Consider the following 19348-nt stretch of genomic DNA (forward strand, 5'->3'; position numbering starts at 1 on the left):
CAAGAGCTAGTTCCAGGACAGGCTCCAAAACCACAGAGAAACCCTGTCTCGAAAAACAAAAAACAAACAAACAAAAAAAAGAAACCCTTGAAAAAGGGTCTTTCAGACCCCCCTCCCACACACACAGACACAAAGGATCACAACCCACAGCTTGAGAACTGCTGTGTGAAGGCTGTGGGTACACTCTGAAGGCATTATAGGGCTGTAAGCCAGATCCCAAGTTCCTGGAGGGGCATCCCACTCTGCGCCTGGATTTTAGAGGAAGCCTTTGTCATTCGGTCCAGAGTTCTGAGATGAAGGAGCAGCATTAGGAAAACAGAAGCTATATCTGACTAATCAGACATGGCTTAGGGACTGAGACCAAGGAAGCCCTTTGCTGTGTGTAGACCAGAGTGGGGTGACAGGAGGCAGAGGCCTTGATTATACCATTTGATTAGGGGATCGTAAAGCCCTGAGTGGATGCATAAAATTTTGCTCAGCTGCAAAGCTGGGTCTCCTAAACAAGAACAATTTAGCCATACACACACACACACAGCCCCAGTAAAACAAGGGCAAGCCTCTCTTCCTTGCCCTGGATAGCCACCTAGAACTGTAGTGATGCAGCCTGTGACTGCATTGTGTCCTGTTGCGGGTAAGGGTGGGCATGGGGGACGATGGATACCTAGGACCTGCAGAAACTGGTCTTGGTTTTTAGGCAGAACCCTTAGATTTGAGCACTGACTTGAGTGAGTCCCTAGTGGCTACAATAAGCGGGCGCCTTCTCTACTGCCTAGCCTCCGGCATGGGCCATAAGAGCTGCATCATTTTGGCAAGTCCTGGCCATTTGGAGGCAAGCAGCAGCACAGAAGTCTGTGGAAGGGTCCCTTCCTCCCCTGAAGCAATGGTGGCATCTTGACTTTTTGAGGACAGTGAAGCCCAGCTCTGACTGCCTTTGCTACTACTTTCTCTCCTCTTGATCCCTAGCTCCTACTGCCTCCGTTCTCTCGGGCGTTTGCCCAGGCTAGATGTCCTACCCTAGCCCCAAGCTCCTGTCCCCGTCTTGTACTTCATTCCTGTGACACTTGCCAAAAAATTGCTCTGCCAAGTGTCCTTACTCGGATCTTCCAACCGTGGTCCCCCACATGCCCATTCCCAGCAATGTAGGTCTGGTTGGCCGCTGAAGCCCCCATCTAACCTTTGCCTATCAACTCCCCACCCACCATACTCAAGACCAGAAGTGAGAGCAAGGATCAGAACAGCTGGGCCCTAACCTTGAACTGTTCCCAGCCTGCCTGGGGGAGGGGCCCAAGGAAGTCAGAAGGCTCCTCTCTTGGTGTTACTCTGCCCTTGTCCAGTCACCAAATCACTGTTGACAAAGGTCCACAGTGTGGAGTGATGACATCAGTCAGCTCCGTGTGTCCTTCCCCTTGCACAGGTGGTGATACAAACTCAGGGAAGTCCGGTCACATATGGAATGCTGTGAGCCAAGCTCTGAATTACAGGCTGAGTTGTCCAAGGGGACACTGCCTGACATCCGGGATGCCATGCATCCAAGGCAACAGGCTGGGCACTCACTCTGCCCCCAGGCACTTGGGCTTCCAATGGCTTTGGCTCTGCCCCTGCTGAGAGGTAGCAGGGCCCATTGAAGGACCTTGCATCTGATCCTAGGTGCAGGGCTTGGGGACTGTAGCTCCTTTAGGGGAAAGGAGAAGGGCGGTTCTAGTCTAGACTGGGCTGGCAACTCAATTTGTCCTACTGGGAATGACATGTCCCTTCAGGGGAGCCACTCTGTGGCTGAGTGGGGCCAGGCTGCCAAGCCAGCAAAGCAGGCAGACAGGACAGAGCCTCAGGATGGACTTCTGGAACCCAACAAATCCAGTTGGTATGTGGGCAGCCATGGCCCTGCCCCGGAATGCCCTCTGACCGTACACCTCACCTGGCTGGAAGCAGTGTTAAGAGGTGGACTTGGGTCCACGTGGCTTCCTCATTCCTGGGGACAGGTCACTAACCTTGCTGATCTGAGTTTGTTGTGCAGCCTTTGTAGAGTGGGGCGTAAGGGCCTACCCAGTGGCCGTGTCCTAGCAGAGCTGGATGATGGGCCTGAAGTCCTAGGTGTGGTACTTGAAGGTGTCTCTCCCCTGTTAGAATAAGGATTACAGCCTAAACGTCTAATGTCTACCATCTACACTGTCGCTGTAGAACTTAGCTGGCCCCTTCATCTGGGAAAAACTCTTTTATTTGTTAATTGATGGATGGCTAGAATCCAGGGTCTTATGCAGTCTGGTCCAGTTTTCTGACACTGAACCACACTCTCAGCCCATAATGATAAATGTCATGTCTTGTCTCCAAAACTGGGGAGGGCTGTTAAGGGATGATGTAGCTCAGTGGTAGCATGCTTGCTTAGTATTGCATGAAACCCTGCACCCCTCCCCGCCCCCACCCCCGTCACCACCCAGTATGAGAGGGGGTGTCCATGTGCGTGCCACTACCAGAGGGCACAGTCTGGAAGTGGCTGGAGAGACTTCCCTGGGCAGCAGCAGCACAGGGGTCTGTAGTGACAACTTCAGGCTGCCTGGCTGTCCCTTACCTAAGATACTCACAGGGAAGATAGTATAGCAGGTAGAGTACTTGCCACGCATGTGTGAAGTCACCAATGCATAAAGCCAGATGTGGTCTGCATTCCTGTAAGTCCAGTACTGTAGCTGTAGAGGCCAGAGGAGCAAGATTTCAAGGCCATCCTTGGCTACGTAGGAAGCCTAGGCTATGTGAGACCCTAGTTTAAAAAAAAAATTTTTTTTTTTTTTTTTTTTTTTGGTTTTTCGAGACAGGGTTTCTCTGTGGCTTTGGAGCCTGTCCTGGAACTAGCTCTGTAGACCAGGCTCGTCTCGAACTCACAGAGATCCGCCTGCCTCTGCCTCCCGAGTTCTGGGATTAAAGACATGCGCCACCACCGCCCGGCAAAAAAATTTTTTTTAAAGAGTAAAAGAGGCTAGGCGATGGTGGCACACACCTTTAATCCCAGCACTTGGGAGGCAGAGGCAGGCAGATCTCTGTGAGTTCAAGAGTTCGAGGCCAGCCTGGTCTACAGAGTGAGTTTCAGGACAGCCAGGACTGTTACACAGAGAAACCCTGTCTCAAAAAGGACCAGGGGGAGGAGGTAAAAGAAAACTTGGAAATAAAGTTTAGATTTTGGATGATTTGAGATTTAGGAGAATTTATTCATTTCTAACGAGATATCTTGGACTTGAACCGTGTGTGTGTGTGTGTGTGTGTGTGTGTGTGTGTGTGTGTGTGTGTGTGTGTGTGAGACATGCCCAGAGGTAACTTCCTAGAACATCTGTATTGCGCCTGCCTTTGACTGTGGCCCCTCACATGAGCTCAGATATGGGACTTTCCACTTGTGATACCCTGTCTGGAAACTTTGAAACTTCGAAGCATTTCAGATGCAGCTTTAGGGATGCTCAGCTTTCATCTTGAGTCTGGGGTGTGGCTGGCTGTCAGAGGCTTTGGGTTCCACCCCCAGCATACACACCTTCTCCAAGAAATCATGTGTTCTTTTCAGGGAGTCAATTTTGATACTGTTGCACGGTATTGGTGTTTCCAGATTCCCTGATTCAGATCTTGATTATCTCCACACCTCTGTGACACTGCCTTAGGGAGACTTCCTGGGAACCTGGCTAGTTACCAACCCGCCTTCTAGATACATCTGGCTATAGCTCAGAGAGCGGTCAGGTGCCTGCGTGCCGGCCTGTTAGCCTTCCTAGTGTGCATCTGAGTAACGGGCCAGGATCCTTCCTGCTTCTCTCTGTGCCTTTGATGGCTGGCGAGACTGGAGGGTTCTCCTGTGTTGACACATTTTCTTCTCTAAGTTGCCTTCCCTGTCCCTTTGGAGCCTCCCGGGGATCCCAGCAGCTGTGACTTACAGATGAGGAAATGGATGAGGCCTCAAGCCCTGACCACTCTCTCAGGAGGGTCTAAAACCAGCCTGCCTGCCCCTGCAGTAGATGGGGAGGTCTGGCCTGGAAACAAGATGGCCTGAGCTGGCTGAGAGGAAGCACTCCAGGTTTCCTAGCCTAGGGTCATGGCTGGTGTCATCTGGATTAGCATTTTTGCCTCCCTAAGACTCAGTTTCCCCATCGGTGAGAGTTGCTCTTCCCACTGCTGGGTTCTTGATGAGGACAAGCCTTGCAGACTTGTTTGAGTCCCAGAGTCAGACGCTCTGGGAGGACATAGAGCAGTGGGAGGTGATGGGGACATCGTATTGGTTTGGAAGGAGAAAGTTCCATGGACAGACAGTGGCAATAGCTGTCTAACACTGATGACCTTAACATACTAAGCTATAGGCATAAAGGTGGTTAAAATGGAAATTTTTACGGCATGCATATTTTACCATATTTATTTATTTACTTATTTTTGGTTTTTCAAGAAAGGGTTTCTCTGTGTAGCCTCGGAGCCTGTCCTGGAACTAGCTCTGTATTCCAGGCTGGCCTCAAACTCACAGATATCCCCCTGCCTCTGCCTCCCGAGCGCTGCCACCACCGCCCAGCCCCATACGATTTTAAAAACTAAGAGTAAAGAACCAGCTTCAAATTGGTTGAACTGTCTAGAGATAGCTCTATAATCTGTAAGGGACCCCTTCCCTCAGAACCGCGGGGGACCCAGGAGGCACAGCAGACTGTAAGGGCCCCTTCCCTCAAGATTGCTGGGGACCCAGTGATGGCATCTACTAATGTACATGTAGAATGGACTGTGCTGGGGTCTGGGTGTTGGCACCTCTACTCCCCTGTTCTAGTAGGCAAAGCAGGAGACAGGCCACCCTGTAGTCAGTGCCTGTAGGTCTCTTTTAAATGAAAGAGTACCCCTGTGGGGTAGGCAGCAGAGCTAATTGGCCCCAGGACTCTGTCTGCCCAAGTCTCCTGTCCTGTGCTGGCTGCTGTACCCTCTCCCCAGCTTGCCCCTCTATGACCCCTCCCTTGGCTCATTTTGGTTACTGGTATCTCTGCCCTCAGCATCATCAGCTGGTTCGTGCGGTCCTTCAAGTATGTGTATGGCCTTCGCTTTGAGGTCAGAGGCCAGAAGAAACTGGAGGTGGATGGTCCCTGTGTCATCATTTCTAACCACCAGAGTATCCTGGACATGATGGGTAGGCTGTCATCAAGCCTTTTTCATCACAGGTCCAGGGTGGGCTGGGTGGTCCTCTTGCTGGAGTTGGTTTGCAGGACAAGACCTATGCGTCTCTCTAACCACGGGTTTCCCTCAAGCTGGGCAGTAAAAGCAGCAGGCTGTACCAGACACGGGGCACAGGACTACATTAGAGACAGGGCCTTGACAGGTGGCCCACCAGCCCCTCCTTCCCAGGGAGTACCAAGCTGGGCTCTGAAACTATTCTCTTGTTCCCCATACCCCGCCCCCTTTGTCTGTGTCTCTCTTCCTATCTTTTTTTCCCCATTTGCCCCTCTGTTTCCCCTTCTCTCTCTCTTGTGTCTCATTTCCCCGTTTCTCTCCATCTCTTTCTCTGTGTCTCTCAATCTCCATCTCTGCCTCTCCACCGCTGACTTCTTTTCTCTCCTCTCTGGGTCTTTCTATCTTGCTTGTCTCTCTCTCTGGTTTTTGCTTCCTTGGTCTCCCCTGCCTGCTTCCGTCTCTCACTATGTTTCTCTATCTCTCTACATTTCCCGCCCTCTCTCTGTTTACACATCTCTATCTCCATGTATCGGCTCTCTTCTGTTTCTGTCTCTCGCCGTTTCTCTCTCCCTCTTCCTTCCATAGGCCTCATGGAGATCCTCCCTAAGCGCTGTGTGCAGATCGCCAAGCGTGAGCTGCTGTTCACAGGGCCTGTGGGCCTCATCATGTACCTAGGGGGTGTCTACTTCATCAACCGCCAGCGTGCCAGAACTGCCATGTCCCTGATGGCCGACCTGGGTGACCTCATGGTCAAGGACAATGTGAGTATAGGCACAGCAAGGCAAGGTGGGCTTCGGGGGAGGGCAGTCCAGCTCTCTGGGGTGGCTAAGCAGGGTGGGGGCAGCCTAAGCAGCTTTCTCCTTTCTGCTGGCAGCTCAAAGTGTGGATCTACCCAGAGGGAACCCGCAACGACAATGGGGACCTGCTGCCCTTTAAAAAAGGTGCCTTCTACTTGGCCATCCAGGCCCAGGTAGGCCAAGCTGTGCCCTTCTGGGGTCGGGGGTTGGGATATGGGTCAGGATGGTTTAAGGTTAAAGATGATATCCCAGCCAGACTGGGGACTGCTGGCCTTCCTCCTCCACCACGTTGGGAAAGAGCCTCCCCACCAGCTTGGCCCCTAGCACCTGAGCAGGTTGGTGACCCTTCACAGCTCCCAAGAGTTTGAACAGCAGCCTCCCCACACCCTAGCTGGCCAGGTGGGTGGTCTCCTTCATTTGGGATTTCATGAAAAGTAGGGGTGGGGCTAGTGAGTAGGTAGTTTGCTCCGCATAATAAAGCAGATTATGCCTAGAAATTCCCCTGATGCCCCAGGCCTTGGCTTGATCATGATGAGGCTTGAGGAGCAGGCACAGGCTAGTGGCAAACCCAGTCCTGAGCAGCACAAGTGAGCTCTATCCTGGACCCTGGACTTCCCTTGCCCTCGGCCTGGGGTGGGAGAAGACAGTGGGTATCAGGAGTGTCCCTGAGCGGAGCGTCTGCCATGGATCAGCGGGTCCCTGCTGTGGGAAAGCCACCACTGGAGGACAGGGACAGGGATTTTTATCCTGCTTTATCGTTTGCTGCCTGGCAAACCTCAGCCCCCTCTGCCCCTGTAGCCAGCAGCCTCCTGGGCCCCTAGGCCCAAACCCCATACAAGATGGCGTGTGCCCTTTCCCTGAAGCCCCCACCAGTTCCAAGGGGTTGGGAAGCCCAGGCTGGAGGAGCAGGAGACTGCACTGTGTCTGATCTTGGGAAAAGAGAGAGACTGGGGGCTATGGTAGGGGCAGGAGAATCCGGATATAGCGTTTCCTGCCCCTCCCCCAGGGCCTGTCTAGGGTACAGCCTACCTACCTTCCCGCCCAGGCTCTGGCATCCAGGGTTAATTATTACCCCAGTGCCATCTGTCATCATTGGAGCTGACCCTTGGGCCTTCCAGAAATACCAACAGGCTCCAGCCCCCTTCCCTGCTATCCTGGGACTGAGAGACAGGGTGGGAGGGGAGGGGAGGATCAGCACCGTCCACCTCCCCAGTGCTAAATGGAATCCCACCCTTCCACTTCTAGGGTACTTTATGTCCCAGCGTAGGGGGGGGGGGTAAGGGGGACTGACAAACGTTAACCCCGAGAGCTTCCTACACAGGGTGAGTCTGTGAAACACCAGGCCACCCGCATGGAGGGGTCAGCCACAAGGACGCCTAGCAGCAGCCGAGGCTCCCTTGTAGCGTCGTCCCTCAGCACGCATCCCTGTCCACAGGTGCCCATCATCCCCGTCGTGTACTCCTCCTTTTCTTCCTTCTACAATGTCAAGACGAAACTCTTCACCTCAGGTGAGCCCACCAGAGCCGCACAGAAGCTCACCAGTCTGTCATGGTCTCTCTATTTATTTTGAGATGGGTTCATGTACCCCAGGTTGGCCTGCAACTCCTTATGTAGCGGAGGATGACTTGTTTAGCAGACGGAGTCCTGGACCCCTAGTAGTGGAGTTCCCACATCTGGGTGGAGAATGAATGAATGAATGTTGGCCCAGCATTGCATCATCTCATTGCTCTAAGTGGGTTTTTCGATTTTTCAGACTGAAAAGCAGGTTCCAAACATAATTGAGTTCCTGCGATAACTGTTGGTCCAGGCTGTGCAACACAATTAGGAACCTGTAGTGACCCCTGCTGGTGAAGGGTGGGAATTGTAAGCCGTCTGGGCTCCCCTACTCTCACAAACGCAGCCTCTGGCTCTTCCTTTATGTTACTGGCTTCTCTGCCTGTACCCTGACCCTGCATGTGGGTTAGGTGACACTACCTTGGGAGTCAGAGCGGGGTCAGAGGTCTCCAGCATCTGAGCCCCTGATGCTCAGCACCATGGAGTACTGTAGGACCAAGTGTGACAAGGGACACTCGGGGGTTACTGAGTGCACTTTCAGGGGCAGAGATGTCCTGAGTCACTGGCAGTGGCTACAGGGGAGGGTGGATTTACTGAAACATTTCCATGTTGCCTTGATTACAAGCATATGTGCCCCGCCCAGGAGCTGAGGATGCTGGCCTGGCTCTGGTGAAGAGAGGCTGGGCAGTCGGAGGCCAGGCGAGGAGGGTGGGTGGTAGTAAGTGGAGCCTCTAAGTCCCTGACATCCACTGCTTCCTCCCCAGGAACAATCAGGGTACAAGTGTTGGATGCTGTTCCTACCAGTGGCCTTACGGAAGCTGATGTGACCACGCTCGTGGACACTTGCTACCAGTCCATGAGGGACACCTTTCTACAAATTTCCCAGATGCCTCAGAACTCTGCCATTAAGGAGCCTGGGGTTGTGCCAGCCCAGTAGCCCAGGCCACAGGGGCAGGGGAGCTGGGGGAAGGTAGGTGGGAAGCAGAGGCTAAAGGATGGACAGAAGACCCTTCCCTCCCACCTACCAAACATCATCTTGTCCCGCTCCCCTGCTGGCCTGGCTCTCACTGGGGCCTGGAAACAGGAAGCCCTTTCTGTCACAGGCCTTAGACCCAGGATCCCCCTGTAACTTCCCACTTCGTCCCTGTGTCTCCTGAATGTGGCCATTCAGCAAGTGGGCTGACCCCCAAGACCACGAGGCACCTAGGAGTGGGCAACACAGAGCAGGATCAACACTCAGGAACCCGGTCATGGCCTGCATCAGGCCATCAGGAAGAGGAGGAACTTGGTCTCCCAGTCTCAAGGAAACCTGGGTCCCACAGCACCAGAGGGCAGAGCCATCCTCACTGTCCAGTCTCAGTCACAAGTCACTGCTGTACTTGGTCCTTTTTTTTTTCTTTTCTTTTTTTGTATAAATGAACTCTGAGAAGCACCTTGAGACCAGGGGTCTCTTTCAGAGGATGGGCAAGAGCCCCTCCCCAGACCTCCATCCAGGGATACAGGATAAGGGGGTTATATAACCACCCACATCCCTTCTCTGCTGCTGCAGTGTGTTAAGTTCCCTGCTCCCCACAAGCTGCCTGCAGGAGATGAGCTGTGATCGGCCAGTGGTGCTTTTCTCTGTGGATGTGTGTGGGGTTCACAGAACTGAAGGGTGGGCAGGCCGTGGGCCTGGTGGCATGACCCGCCTGTTAGTCTCTGGCTGTGTGTGGAACCAGCAAGTCACCAAGGGAAAACTGGGGCCCCAGTACCTTCCGGCTGCAGCTCCTTTTCTCAGACAGGCAGGTTCACTAAAGTGAACTGAAGCCTCCAGGGCAGGAGTACAGGGCATGCCCAGTCCCAATTCACCCGCCGACAGCAGCTCAAGTCCCAGCTTTATTATGACAAAGATGGGGACAATCCTGACCTCATCTCTGGACAGGGTGTTCTCGTACCTTTTCTGGAAAGGCCCCACTCCCCATGCCCAAGTCCTAGGAACCTCCTGAGAAGGAGGGCCTTCTGCTCACAGGTACCACCAGATAGCACCTGAAGTCTGGCTGGAAGGGGATGTAGAGGCGGCAGCTCAGTCCAGCCTGGGTGGTGAGATGCCATCACAGATCTTTTTTGCAAGAGCCTAGAGCAGAAAAGGAAGGAGGGTGCAAACTTGCAAATCTGTGTATCCCCAGCGGTAGTTCCGTCCGCCCCATGGTTTCCCTAGGATCTCTGGGCAGGGAGGTGTGGCACTCACAGGACCCTAGCTGCTCCTCCAAGAAGGAGACCTGCTCACTCAGGGAATCAATACGGTCCAGCTGCTGGAAGGAGTGGGTCAGCAGGCTGCCAGGGTCTCGCAGCCCATGCTCTGTGGCCCGAGAGGCCAGGCTGTGCAGTGGGGCCAGCACCAACTGGAGTTTCTGTAAGGGAGGTTGCAAAGAAGCCAAGTGACCCCTCTTAACCTCTATTCCATGAGAATGTAAGGAAGGACCAGTAGGGGGTGTTATGTCCTCTACTGAGCTGTAGCAGCAGGGGCCCTGATTGCAAACAGAGGGAGCCCAAAGGCTAAGTAGACGCCCGTGTATAACACCCACAACGTAGCTAAAAGATCCTGGGACCCTAGAGATAAGCTAGGAAGGTCATGGGGCCTGTGGCTTGACAAGACTTGTAAGACAGCAAGTATAACAGGCTAAGTGGGCTCTGAACCTTAGTTCCTTCCAGGCTGGCAAATCCCACACAGTGCTGCCTGGCATGGTAAGAAAGCCAGAACCCCTACAGCCCTTCCGCCATAGAACCTCCAACCACCCCATGGTTTGGAACCACAGCCTCAGAGACTATGGGGTCTGGACACCAGCGAGAGCCACTCCCAGCAAAGCCTCACCTGCTCCAGGACATCAACCCGGGTCTGCAGCCTGTGCACCTCCTCCCTCACCATGCTGTCCATTCCTGGGGGCAGATCCGGGTACTGATCAGAGGAGTTTCCTGCCCCCCTCCTCCCCCAATGAGCTCCTAGCCTTAGGAAGACCTGTGTCTCCTGCCACAGCTGTGGGAGCAGACCCTGGGGATGCAAGGTCTCTGGATGCTGAGGTCTTGGGTCTCGCATGCTAATGGTGGTCCGATGCGCCCCTGGTGCTGGGCTGCTGACAACGCATTATTACTCACGGTACGAGTTTGAAGTGTCACAGCGCGTACCAAAAGTAATAATGTGCCGTCACCAGCAAAGACGTGCCGTCTCCAGGCTTTCACACAACTGGCTGAGATGAGGCTCCAGGTATGCCTTATCTCCCCCACAATACCTTCCAGAAACCTCTTCAGAGGGAAGTGGCCCCTTCCACCCAGACAAGGAACCTCCCTCCTGCCCAGGCAGTCTGGGCTCAACCCTCACAGCATCGTGCTGACCTCCATGCAGGGCTAGCTGCCCTCTGTGTCCCCCATAATCAGCTCAGCCACAGAACAGCGCTCAAAACCTAATAAACCACCCGAGTCCGTCGCAGGGTGGAAAGGCAAGATTACCTGTTGTGGGGTTTGGGGCCACCAGGGAGGGCCCCTCCTTGGGCAGGCAGCGCATTCCATCCGCAGATGGGCTTTGCCCCTCCCAGCACTGGCACCAGTAACTGCCCACGGTATTGACACAATGCTGGGGACAACTGGCCTCTCCGGTACTGCATTCGTCCACATCTGTAGGAAATGAGGGTGTCCAGTTAGTGTCTACAGAAGGCAAGGGCCTGGCCACAGACCCCTGTTAAAACCCACCTATCAATGGAAACCCACTTCAGCCAGCAGTAACCTAGGATCCACAAGGCACTAAGAAGACCTCTCCTTCAAGACGAGTGGGGCTTACCTATCTGGCAAGTATCTCCCTGCCATCCCACAGGGCAGCGGCAGTGGCCTGGGCGGATGCAACTCCCTCCATTCCCACATGGAGGCTGGCATATGGCTGTGGGCAGAAGAGGCCAGTCTGTCACCAGCTCTGGAGGGGGTCTCCAGAGCCCTATGGCAGCCAGGGAAGCACAGCTTGTGGGGGCAGAAGGCAGAGCAGGGTTTCTGCTGGGCAGTTGGAAGTGGGGTCTCACACATCAGACACTGCACACTGCCCTCACCTGCTCCACAAGCCCCAGGGAGCCCGCTGGTCCTCTTCCAACCAGGGCAGCAGGCATAGCGAGGCCTGGCGGGAGTCGGCCCAGGGCTGCGGCGATAGGCAGTCCGGTAGATGGTTCTGTGGTGAACAGATGGGGTTCAGAGGGGCCCAACATGGATGGCCCAGGCCAGGCCTTCTTTAGGTACAATGAACCCTGTCCACCTCGTCTGTTTTGGGGATATCTAGCAAGGATCACTCCCAGGGTCTCAGAGGTTCCCTTTCCAAGGCCCAGCTCGCTTGACACAGGGTCAGCATACAGGCCTGTGTGTACCTGACTTGCTTTGCTTCCTGGGCCCTGGGCCCTGGTGCTAAAGCGGCTCTCTGACTCCAGCACTCCCGTAACTTTGGAGGTTCAGTAGTCTCTGAAACCAGGCATCTCGAGCCCGGAGCCAGAGCTCATGCACCTAGGCCTTACTCAGGTGTTTGTAGGCGGGGAGGAGGCTGAGTTCCCCACATCAGAACAAGGATCTGCCCTCTTGGCTGCGTCCTGTGCTGCTCAGGTTGTTCTCTTAGCCTGGTGGGACATCGGATTGCCTACGTGGACAGTGACCCTATGAATAAGGACTTCTAGCTAGCAATGCTGGGAAGGAAGGAGTAAACTCTGAAAGTAGCGGAGTACAGATGTGATGAGAAGCCCCTATACATGTGGGGGATGCCCTTTGAGGCAACATCCTCTCAGAGGACAATGTTGGGCATGATTACACGGCATCCTTGGGTACCAGCCTCCAAAGTGGAGAGGCCACCTTGATCACTGATGTCAAGAATACCTCACTACTTTGGCCTCAGCTCCCCGGCTCAGGGTGAGGCAGGCTCTTGGGGCTCCAAGGATTGATTGCTCCTGTGTGGCGATGGGGGGGATGGGCAGTGGGCACTCACCGGTAAGTGCTGCAAGCTCGGTGCCCATCACAAGTGGTGAGGAAAGGCTGATATACACGCTGCACAAAGGACTCCAAGACGGGCAAGGCAGGGCCTCCTGAAACTCCCACGGCGCACACTCTGCGGCTATAGGGGATGGGGCGGCAGGGGGACAAGAGCTAGGACGCTCCAAGCCTAGATACGTGTAAACATGAGGCATGGGGGCTTCCCAATGTTGCTGTGACCAGGATCTTCAGCTGGAGCCCACAGGGAGTTATCTCCAAGAATTGGGGCCTTGGGCAGGGTTAAGGGGCTCTAGACATGACCCCAGCACCCCAAGACCCAAGCCTTTGCTCACCTGGGCCTGTAGACATGCTCAGTACCATCTGCTGCCAACACTAGACACCACGCCACAAGCAGCTGTTGGGAGCCCCACATGGTCTGCGTCTCTAAGCAGAGTAGCCTTCTTTTGGCGGCCTAAGGATAAAGGTTGGGTCCTGTCAATCCCCTGTGGAACTCAGGCTTCCAGCAGCGTCTGTACCCACTTACTGGGTGCTGAAGCCACCATTACCCCAGGGGATAGCATCCAAAGGCAATGCTACCTCTCTCCTGCCTCTGGCCCATCTCTACCAGTCAAGTTGGCCCCTCGCCAAACACAGAGAACTAGGCCTGCTGACCAGGACTCTTGGGGCAGGAGGAACCTGAATCCTGCTAGGATTAGGGGCAAAACCCAGAAGACAGGTTCTGGGTGGGACAGAACTTGGCAACTAAGCCAGTCCTCCCCCTACCCAGACCCCAAGCTGGATTGAGGGCTTTTCCTGAATCTTCCACCATCTGAGGTGGAATGTGGTGAATGGGGCTGAAGCCGGCACAGCAGGAGACTTCCTATCCCAGGTGGTTCTTTTGGACTTGGGCTTCTTTGTCAAATGCTCAGCAAGCCCCCAAGGCAGTCTGGATTTCACAATGTACAGATGTCTGCTACCTGTAGGTGTGCATGTTCTGGCCAGCATGGGGGTCAACAGCTTGCAGGGAATACCACACTTAGACTAGAGTATGCGTATAAAGCTGCTGGGGCAGTGGCCCTATTGTGCTCATGTCTGGGGCATAGTGCGACAACCCTCCCCCCCAGCATGTCTTCAGAGCTCATCTCCAGCCTTCTTCCGGCTGTGTGTTAGGGAGCAGGAAGGCTGGTGAGGAACGCAAGAAACCCCAAGCCAGATTTAATGCTCTGTGACAATGTCAAAGGGACTGAGTCAGACCTGTGCAGAGGGGGAGGGGCAGCTGTCCCCCTGTCCAGCACAGAGTCAAGAGTGTGGGAGGCTGGCAGGGCTCCACTCAAGGTGCTTCCTAAAGGGGCAGCTTCCCCCTCCCCAGACCTACTACCCCAAAGGAATGGGCCAGGAGACAGGTGTGAAGGCACCTGGGGTAATCCCTTTCTGTGACACACCCCTAGGATGTCTGAGGCCCCTCTGTCCCCCTCAGTGATGGCATTAAATGGTTACTGAGCTCTGGCCGCTAGCTCAGCCCCTCTTCAAGGGCTATTCCGAGTCCACTGGGTCCTACACCACAGTCAAAGGCAGGAAGGTGAGAGGGAGCCTCCTCCCTGTAATCCCTATCCGTCGAAGGAGGGCAGAGATGAGTCATGGGACTTAACGTGGGGGCAAGAAGACCATAGCAGGTGTGTGTCCTGCACTCTGTCTGAGCCAGCTTGGGAAAATTAACCCTGAAAGGAGAGCACCCTCAGGGGGTGGGCATTATCGTGCCAAGCAAATATCAAATGGCCCTGAGGAATGGGGCCTAGAAAGAGATATAAGCCGGTATATGACATGGCAAGAAGGGGTCAGAAGTTTACAATCCCTGTGTACCTAGCCCCTAGGGCCTGGAGGGTTCCTCTCCAGATGTTATTGCCCCCACAAATCTTAGTCCACAGCCACCTTCCTAGACTAGGCTGTCTAGAAAGGGAACTGTGTTTTAAAACAGGAGAAGCAATTTTGAAAAGTCATGTTTTGCCCAAGGCCAGAAGAGGCCAGCACAACAACTGGGCCGGCAGCTCATTTCCTTTGGTGTTCAGCCACTATGTGCCCCCTGCACATAGTGCACAGGCACAGGCACAGGCTGTGGTGTGGCCTTCAAGTTGACAAGTAATCACGAACCCTCAAGTATCACCATGGGCCCTAGCAGCCCCCAATGGGGGAGACTGGTCCGGCAGAGGAGGAGCCTGGACACCGCAGGAAGAGGGCCTTTGGCCCCTTTGCTGCAGGACAAGTGTCTGGACATCAGCACCCACGGATTGGTGTGGAGAGACCAGAGGGACTCGGTGGGGGCGTCCTCTCCAAGGCCTTTCCCCTGCCCCTTTCCAGGCTCCTTGGCGGTAGGGGCAGAGTGTGACACCCCCCCTAGGACGACCCGACTGAGCTAAACTGTGGGGGTACTGCAACCATGGTGGAGGTCGCATGGCCAGGATGGGTAAGGGGGAAAGGCGCTCCGGCAGCCAGCAGGGGTCGCCATTTCTCAAGGCCCCGGGGCTCATTTTTTCTAGCGGCTGCAGGACCCGGGCTGGGGCGTGGGGTCCGTGCGCGGCCCAGCCGCAGCCCCGGCGCGCTCACCTCTCGGGTCCCTGCGATCGCTCGGCGTCGCCTGGGTGACCTACCCCGAGCTAGGCACCCGACAGTCTCGGTCACCCCAGGCCCGCCAGGGCTGCCTCCATACTCCTGCCCCCAGCGCCCCGACCCCCCTGGCTCCCTCCGCACTCACCGCGCGGTCCGGGGCGCGCACGCGCCGCCGCAGCCGGCGTGCTGCGGGGGGCCCCCAGTCCCGCCCCGCCCCTCCCTCTGCCCCGCCCCACCTGCTGCCTGAAAGGGAACCCTACTCTCTCCCCATGGGCTCCCTGTTCCATTAGTCCCCATTTAGCAGATGGGGAAACTGAGTCTCAGCAGCGGAGGCTCCTCAGAGCTTTGTAGCGAGTAAACCAGACCCTGGTGGTGTAGATGCGATCCAGCCTCTGAGTCCTGCCGCTTGAGCCCCCTTAGTGCATCCTGACTGTCCCCAGCCCTGCAGCAGGATCGAGTGTCTACTGGGGACATAGGACTAAACAGGTTCTAGGAGTCAGGAAGTCGTGAAGGGCTCCCACAAGGACTTGGCTAACTCTCCTGACTGGTGCTCCTGGGTGGTATTAAAAAACTACAGCTGACCAGGTAACTAGATGCCAGACAAGAGGTGAAGTCATACTAGTCTTGCAGTCATGCAAAGGGTGGGCATCATGACACACCCAGCCCCAATACTAGTCTGAGATCACTGGGCAGAGCCCAGATGAGAACCACAAGCCTCCTTGGAAGCCATGGGCCTTTAAGTGGGGAGACCCACCAGGGATCTCTCTTGACACCCCTTGTCACTTGCCTTATTCAAGATAGTCAGAACCACCCCTGGTGCTCCTCCTATAAGCTGACCGAGCCCGGGCTCTGCCCCCCAGACTTCTGAATTGGTCCTCTTTCCTCTTCCCCAGTCTCCATTTCTGAATTCCTTCTGCATTTCTATTGCCTCTGTGATTATCCTAGCTCTGAAGGTGCATAAGCTAGTCAGTTTCTCCAACCCTAGCCATGTCTTGGTTAACATATGTTTCTGGGCATGGTCCCTGCAAGGCAGAACTCCTGACTGCTGTCCGGAAGAGTGGGGGACTCACCTGTGGTCCGGCCTCCAGTCATCCCCTGGGTACCAGTGGCAGTTGTTCTTATGAGCAGACGGAACAGCCAGAGTCTTGCTGCTTCTGGAGGCTGTGGGTCAGAAATGGAGTATGAATTGAGGCCTTGCTTACTCTCACATCCAGGGCCTGGGAAGAGCCCAGGCTTCTGTATAGCTACAGTGTTTCAACCTGCTCCAGACCTGCAGACCCTTCTGCTTACCTATCATGTCCCGGGTTAATCTGGTCTGGTTCCTAAAAGCAGCCCCTGACCACAGAAAGCACCGGCTTGATCTACCCAGCTCCCCACCACTGGTCAAATGTGACCCTGCTGAGTAGAATGGGTTTTCCCCTCCCCTCCAGAAGCCGAGTGCAGTGTACAGACTATGCACTAACAGGAAAGGCCTAGCAGCTCAGAGCTCCGGGGGTCCACCTTGGTCGGTGCACAGGAGCTGAAGGGAGGGATTTCTGAACACGGCCTCTCCTCTGTTCATTGGCTACTACCCTGCACTAGGAATCCTCCTGTCAAATGGGACTACTGTTGTAATGGGGTTTCTGGGTCTTCTGCCCCCCCCCAACCCATGCAAGTCATTTATCACCCAGTCTCAGCAGTAAAGAACTGCACCGGATGCCAAGGTGGGGAGAACCCTGCACAGCTTTTGCTCATATTGGTTCCTGGAGCTGTGGTCATTTGAACTTTTGGCCAGCAGCGGGTCTCTTTCCACTGTCTGCAGAGGCCAACTTAGGTGCTTTTAGGTGGTCTTTTCTGCCTGAATTTACCTAGGCAGAGACCTAACCATCTTCTAGTCTGAAAAAGGTGTGCTTCCCAGAGATGCCCCTGATTGGAGAGAGGGTCCAAGAAGCCCCTCTATGGTTTGGGGGGCCGAGAACAGGGCTCGGGTACTAGGCAAAGGGAGCACAAGAGGCTTCACCAGGAGCCAAGATGGAGCGACAAGATCACCCAGGTGACTCCAACTGCACCTCATAAAGCTTCCTAAGCCTGAAGCCCAAAGAGATGGGCTCATCCTAGCCCCTATTCATGCCCCTCGATGTGCACAGCTCATCCAGGTTACAACATGGCTTTCGGGTTCCCACTCTAGAGGCTAATTTCCTGGCCAGCATCCCCATTCCCCAGGAATGCAAGTTTAGGAGACCACAGCCCTGTTTCAGCGGAGAAGAGGACATAAGCCTTGATCAAGGGTCCTGCTGGGCTGAGCTCTGACGCCTAGCCAGGGGATCCTCCCAAGAGAAAGAGTGGGGCCAGGAGGCAGGTGGGTGGGGTGCCAAGCTGCTCTCAACTTATCCTTGCATGGGTTGGTTCCATGCTGCTGGGCATCCAGGGCTGAGGTGTGGAGTCCTGGCTGAGCCACCCAGAACAAGGGCTGAGCTAACAGGCCGTAAGGTCTCCTTAGCTAGATCAGAATGGCTAACAGTGAGGACAGCATACTTGACAGTTGAGCGGACCCAGCTGATGGGTACTGCAGCCATCTCATATGGGTCCTGGGGCACTCAAGACCCACACCACCCGCTTTCTACCCTGCATACCTGATGCCGCCCAGGCCTGGCCTTGGCCATCTCTGCTGCTTCCGTGAAGCCAATCATGCACCCTGCCCTTCAAGGGAGCGTCTGCTGCCCAAGACCCCTCTTGAGGTCTGCCCGCCTTGTCCTGTCAGCTTCAGCCTTCCTTGTGGCCAGCACAGCAGCCTGCTGGTGCCCAGAGGCTCCTCCCGAGCAAGGAAGGGTGGCTTTTTATGCTCCATCCCGTGTAAATCGGGATTGGGATGGGCCCTTCCCGCCGGACTTCCTGTGTGTGTTCTCTGCTGATAACAGGGATCCGTCAGCGAACAAACAGGAGGCCAAGGGGCTGAGGGGGGCATTAAGGGAGGGGGACCGACCAAAGTGTGGAGGAGGGGGTTGTTGTTCCCCTGGGACTCCAGGGTCTAGCTCTGAAGCAGCCAGAGACCCAGCCTGTGTTCAGGGACAACCTGGGACAACCTGGCTAGTGACAGTGTGAAACAGATAGTGTGACCAGGTCCTTCCCATTACACAGAGGTAGCAGGACGATAAGACTCTGTCCATGTGGGTGACAGAAGGAGTCTTCTGCTTCTTTGGGACACAGGAGCTTGGTTGCTCCCTAAATGGATGTGACACTGTGTAGGTACCCAAAAGGGGAAGCCTGCCCCCATGGAGCTGTGACCAGGACACATGGGGGTGTGCATTGGATGGGAACTGGGAGTAGGCCAGGCAGATGGTCTGGGAAGAGCTTGTTCTGTGTGGCTCCCAAGGCCCAGGACTGGGGCGAACACCGAATCAGGCTCAGCTCAGACTCTCCTCGATCCCAGGCTTTCCTTCCAGGAGAGCTGCCCAGGCTGACAGGGAGCCAGCCCCCTGCCTCCAGAGGTGTATAGGCAGATGGAGCTGAAAGCCTCCAGGCCCAGTTGACACAGGGGCTCTGGGATGACTACCCCTACGACCTGGGGAGCAAAGGGTACTCTTAGCCTCTCCTCCCCTTCCTTAGCCCCAGCAGGCTGTGAAAGGGAGAGGTCGTTTGGTGGCAAAAATGGGGTTCTGTAATTCCCTAGGGTCCCGGTTCCCAGTGTGACACTCAGCAGTAGGAGACTCACGTCAGACACAGAGGCCCTGTGGAAGTGGATGGGAGGAGTGTAGTGCCAAGGGCCGGGCAGCTGCCAAGAACATGCCCAGATCTCGGTGACTGAGGACACCCAGAGTGAAACTTTTCCACCCCTGTCTGTCCCTAATGGTACCAGCCTGCCCGATGATGCCGGGGCATCTTTTCTGTGCCCTAACACTCTCCCACCCCACCCAGCTGGACACCTTGGGCTAGGATGGAGGTAGGGAAAGCCTGGGAGCTTCCTGGTGGAGTGTTGGGTTGGAGATACTGCCCCCACCCTGCTATTGCTTGCTTCACATTGTCAGCACCCTCCCTCTAACCTGGCCAGGGGAGGGGACTCCTGGAGGCCTCAGCCTGTGGGCAGGGAACAGAGTTCCAGCCAATTAGGATAACACACTTCTTCTCCCAGAGCTCAGTTTCCCCATTTGTCCCAAGGGAACAGGAGAGGTATTGGTCAACAACAGAGTCATGATGGTTAAAGGGGCTCACGGCATTCAAATGTTGCTGGTCTGAAGGTCTAGAGATAGATTTTAGAAAGTGTTCTTGTCTTAAATTCAGACCTG

General features: G+C 55.1%; 2 protein-coding genes across 4 annotated transcripts in view; one reads left to right on the plus strand and one right to left on the minus strand.

Annotated features, from left to right (window-relative positions):
* Nucleotides 1-9344, plus strand: part of Agpat2 (1-acylglycerol-3-phosphate O-acyltransferase 2) — a 12016-nt gene extending 2672 nt beyond the window's left edge. Inside the window, exons 2-6 of the mRNA XM_005346238.3 lie at nucleotides 4989-5122; nucleotides 5749-5924; nucleotides 6038-6133; nucleotides 7396-7468; nucleotides 8279-9344. Of these exons, the coding sequence (XP_005346295.1) occupies nucleotides 4989-5122; nucleotides 5749-5924; nucleotides 6038-6133; nucleotides 7396-7468; nucleotides 8279-8451 (652 nt within the window). The 3' untranslated portion in view covers nucleotides 8452-9344. The remainder of the gene's footprint in view (nucleotides 1-4988; nucleotides 5123-5748; nucleotides 5925-6037; nucleotides 6134-7395; nucleotides 7469-8278) is intronic.
* Nucleotides 9345-9376: 32 nt separating this feature from the next.
* Egfl7 (EGF like domain multiple 7) lies at nucleotides 9377-17861 on the minus strand. 3 transcript variants are annotated; one of them, XM_013346066.2, is made up of 10 exons: nucleotides 17699-17861; nucleotides 16157-16247; nucleotides 12836-12954; nucleotides 12499-12624; nucleotides 11585-11700; nucleotides 11326-11421; nucleotides 10998-11162; nucleotides 10366-10430; nucleotides 9742-9904; nucleotides 9377-9627 (listed from the first exon to the last, which is right to left on the minus strand). In XM_013346066.2, exons 3-10 carry the CDS (start codon nucleotides 12913-12915, stop codon nucleotides 9605-9607), a joined length of 834 nt encoding a protein of 277 aa, XP_013201520.1. In that variant the 5' UTR covers nucleotides 12916-12954; nucleotides 16157-16247; nucleotides 17699-17861; the 3' UTR covers nucleotides 9377-9604. The 3 variants fall into 3 exon arrangements, with proteins under 3 accessions (XP_013201520.1, XP_026634623.1, XP_026634624.1); XM_026778822.1 differs by lacking the exon at nucleotides 9742-9904; XM_026778823.1 differs by lacking the exons at nucleotides 16157-16247; nucleotides 17699-17861 and adding an exon at nucleotides 15084-15184.
* Between the last annotated feature and the right edge of the window lie 1487 nt (nucleotides 17862-19348).

The sequence above is a fragment of the Microtus ochrogaster genome, chromosome 4, assembly GCF_000317375.1.
Source record: "Microtus ochrogaster isolate Prairie Vole_2 chromosome 4, MicOch1.0, whole genome shotgun sequence".
Lineage (NCBI taxonomy): Eukaryota > Metazoa > Chordata > Mammalia > Rodentia > Cricetidae > Microtus > Microtus ochrogaster.

What these genes read in the sequence shown, in the direction of transcription:
- Egfl7 (XM_013346066.2), bottom strand. Translation starts at nt 12,915, where the DNA reads ATGTGGGGCTCCCAACAGCTGCTTGTGGCGTGGTGTCTAGTGTTGGCA. An exon ending in CGAGCTTGCAGCACTTACCG is followed by an intron (nt 11,701 to 12,498) that starts GTGAGTGCCCAC and finishes TGTTCACCACAG; the next exon opens with AACCATCTACCGGACTGCCT. An exon ending in GGCCCCAAACCCCACAACAG is followed by an intron (nt 10,431 to 10,997) that starts GTAATCTTGCCT and finishes ATCTGCCCCCAG; the next exon opens with GAATGGACAGCATGGTGAGG.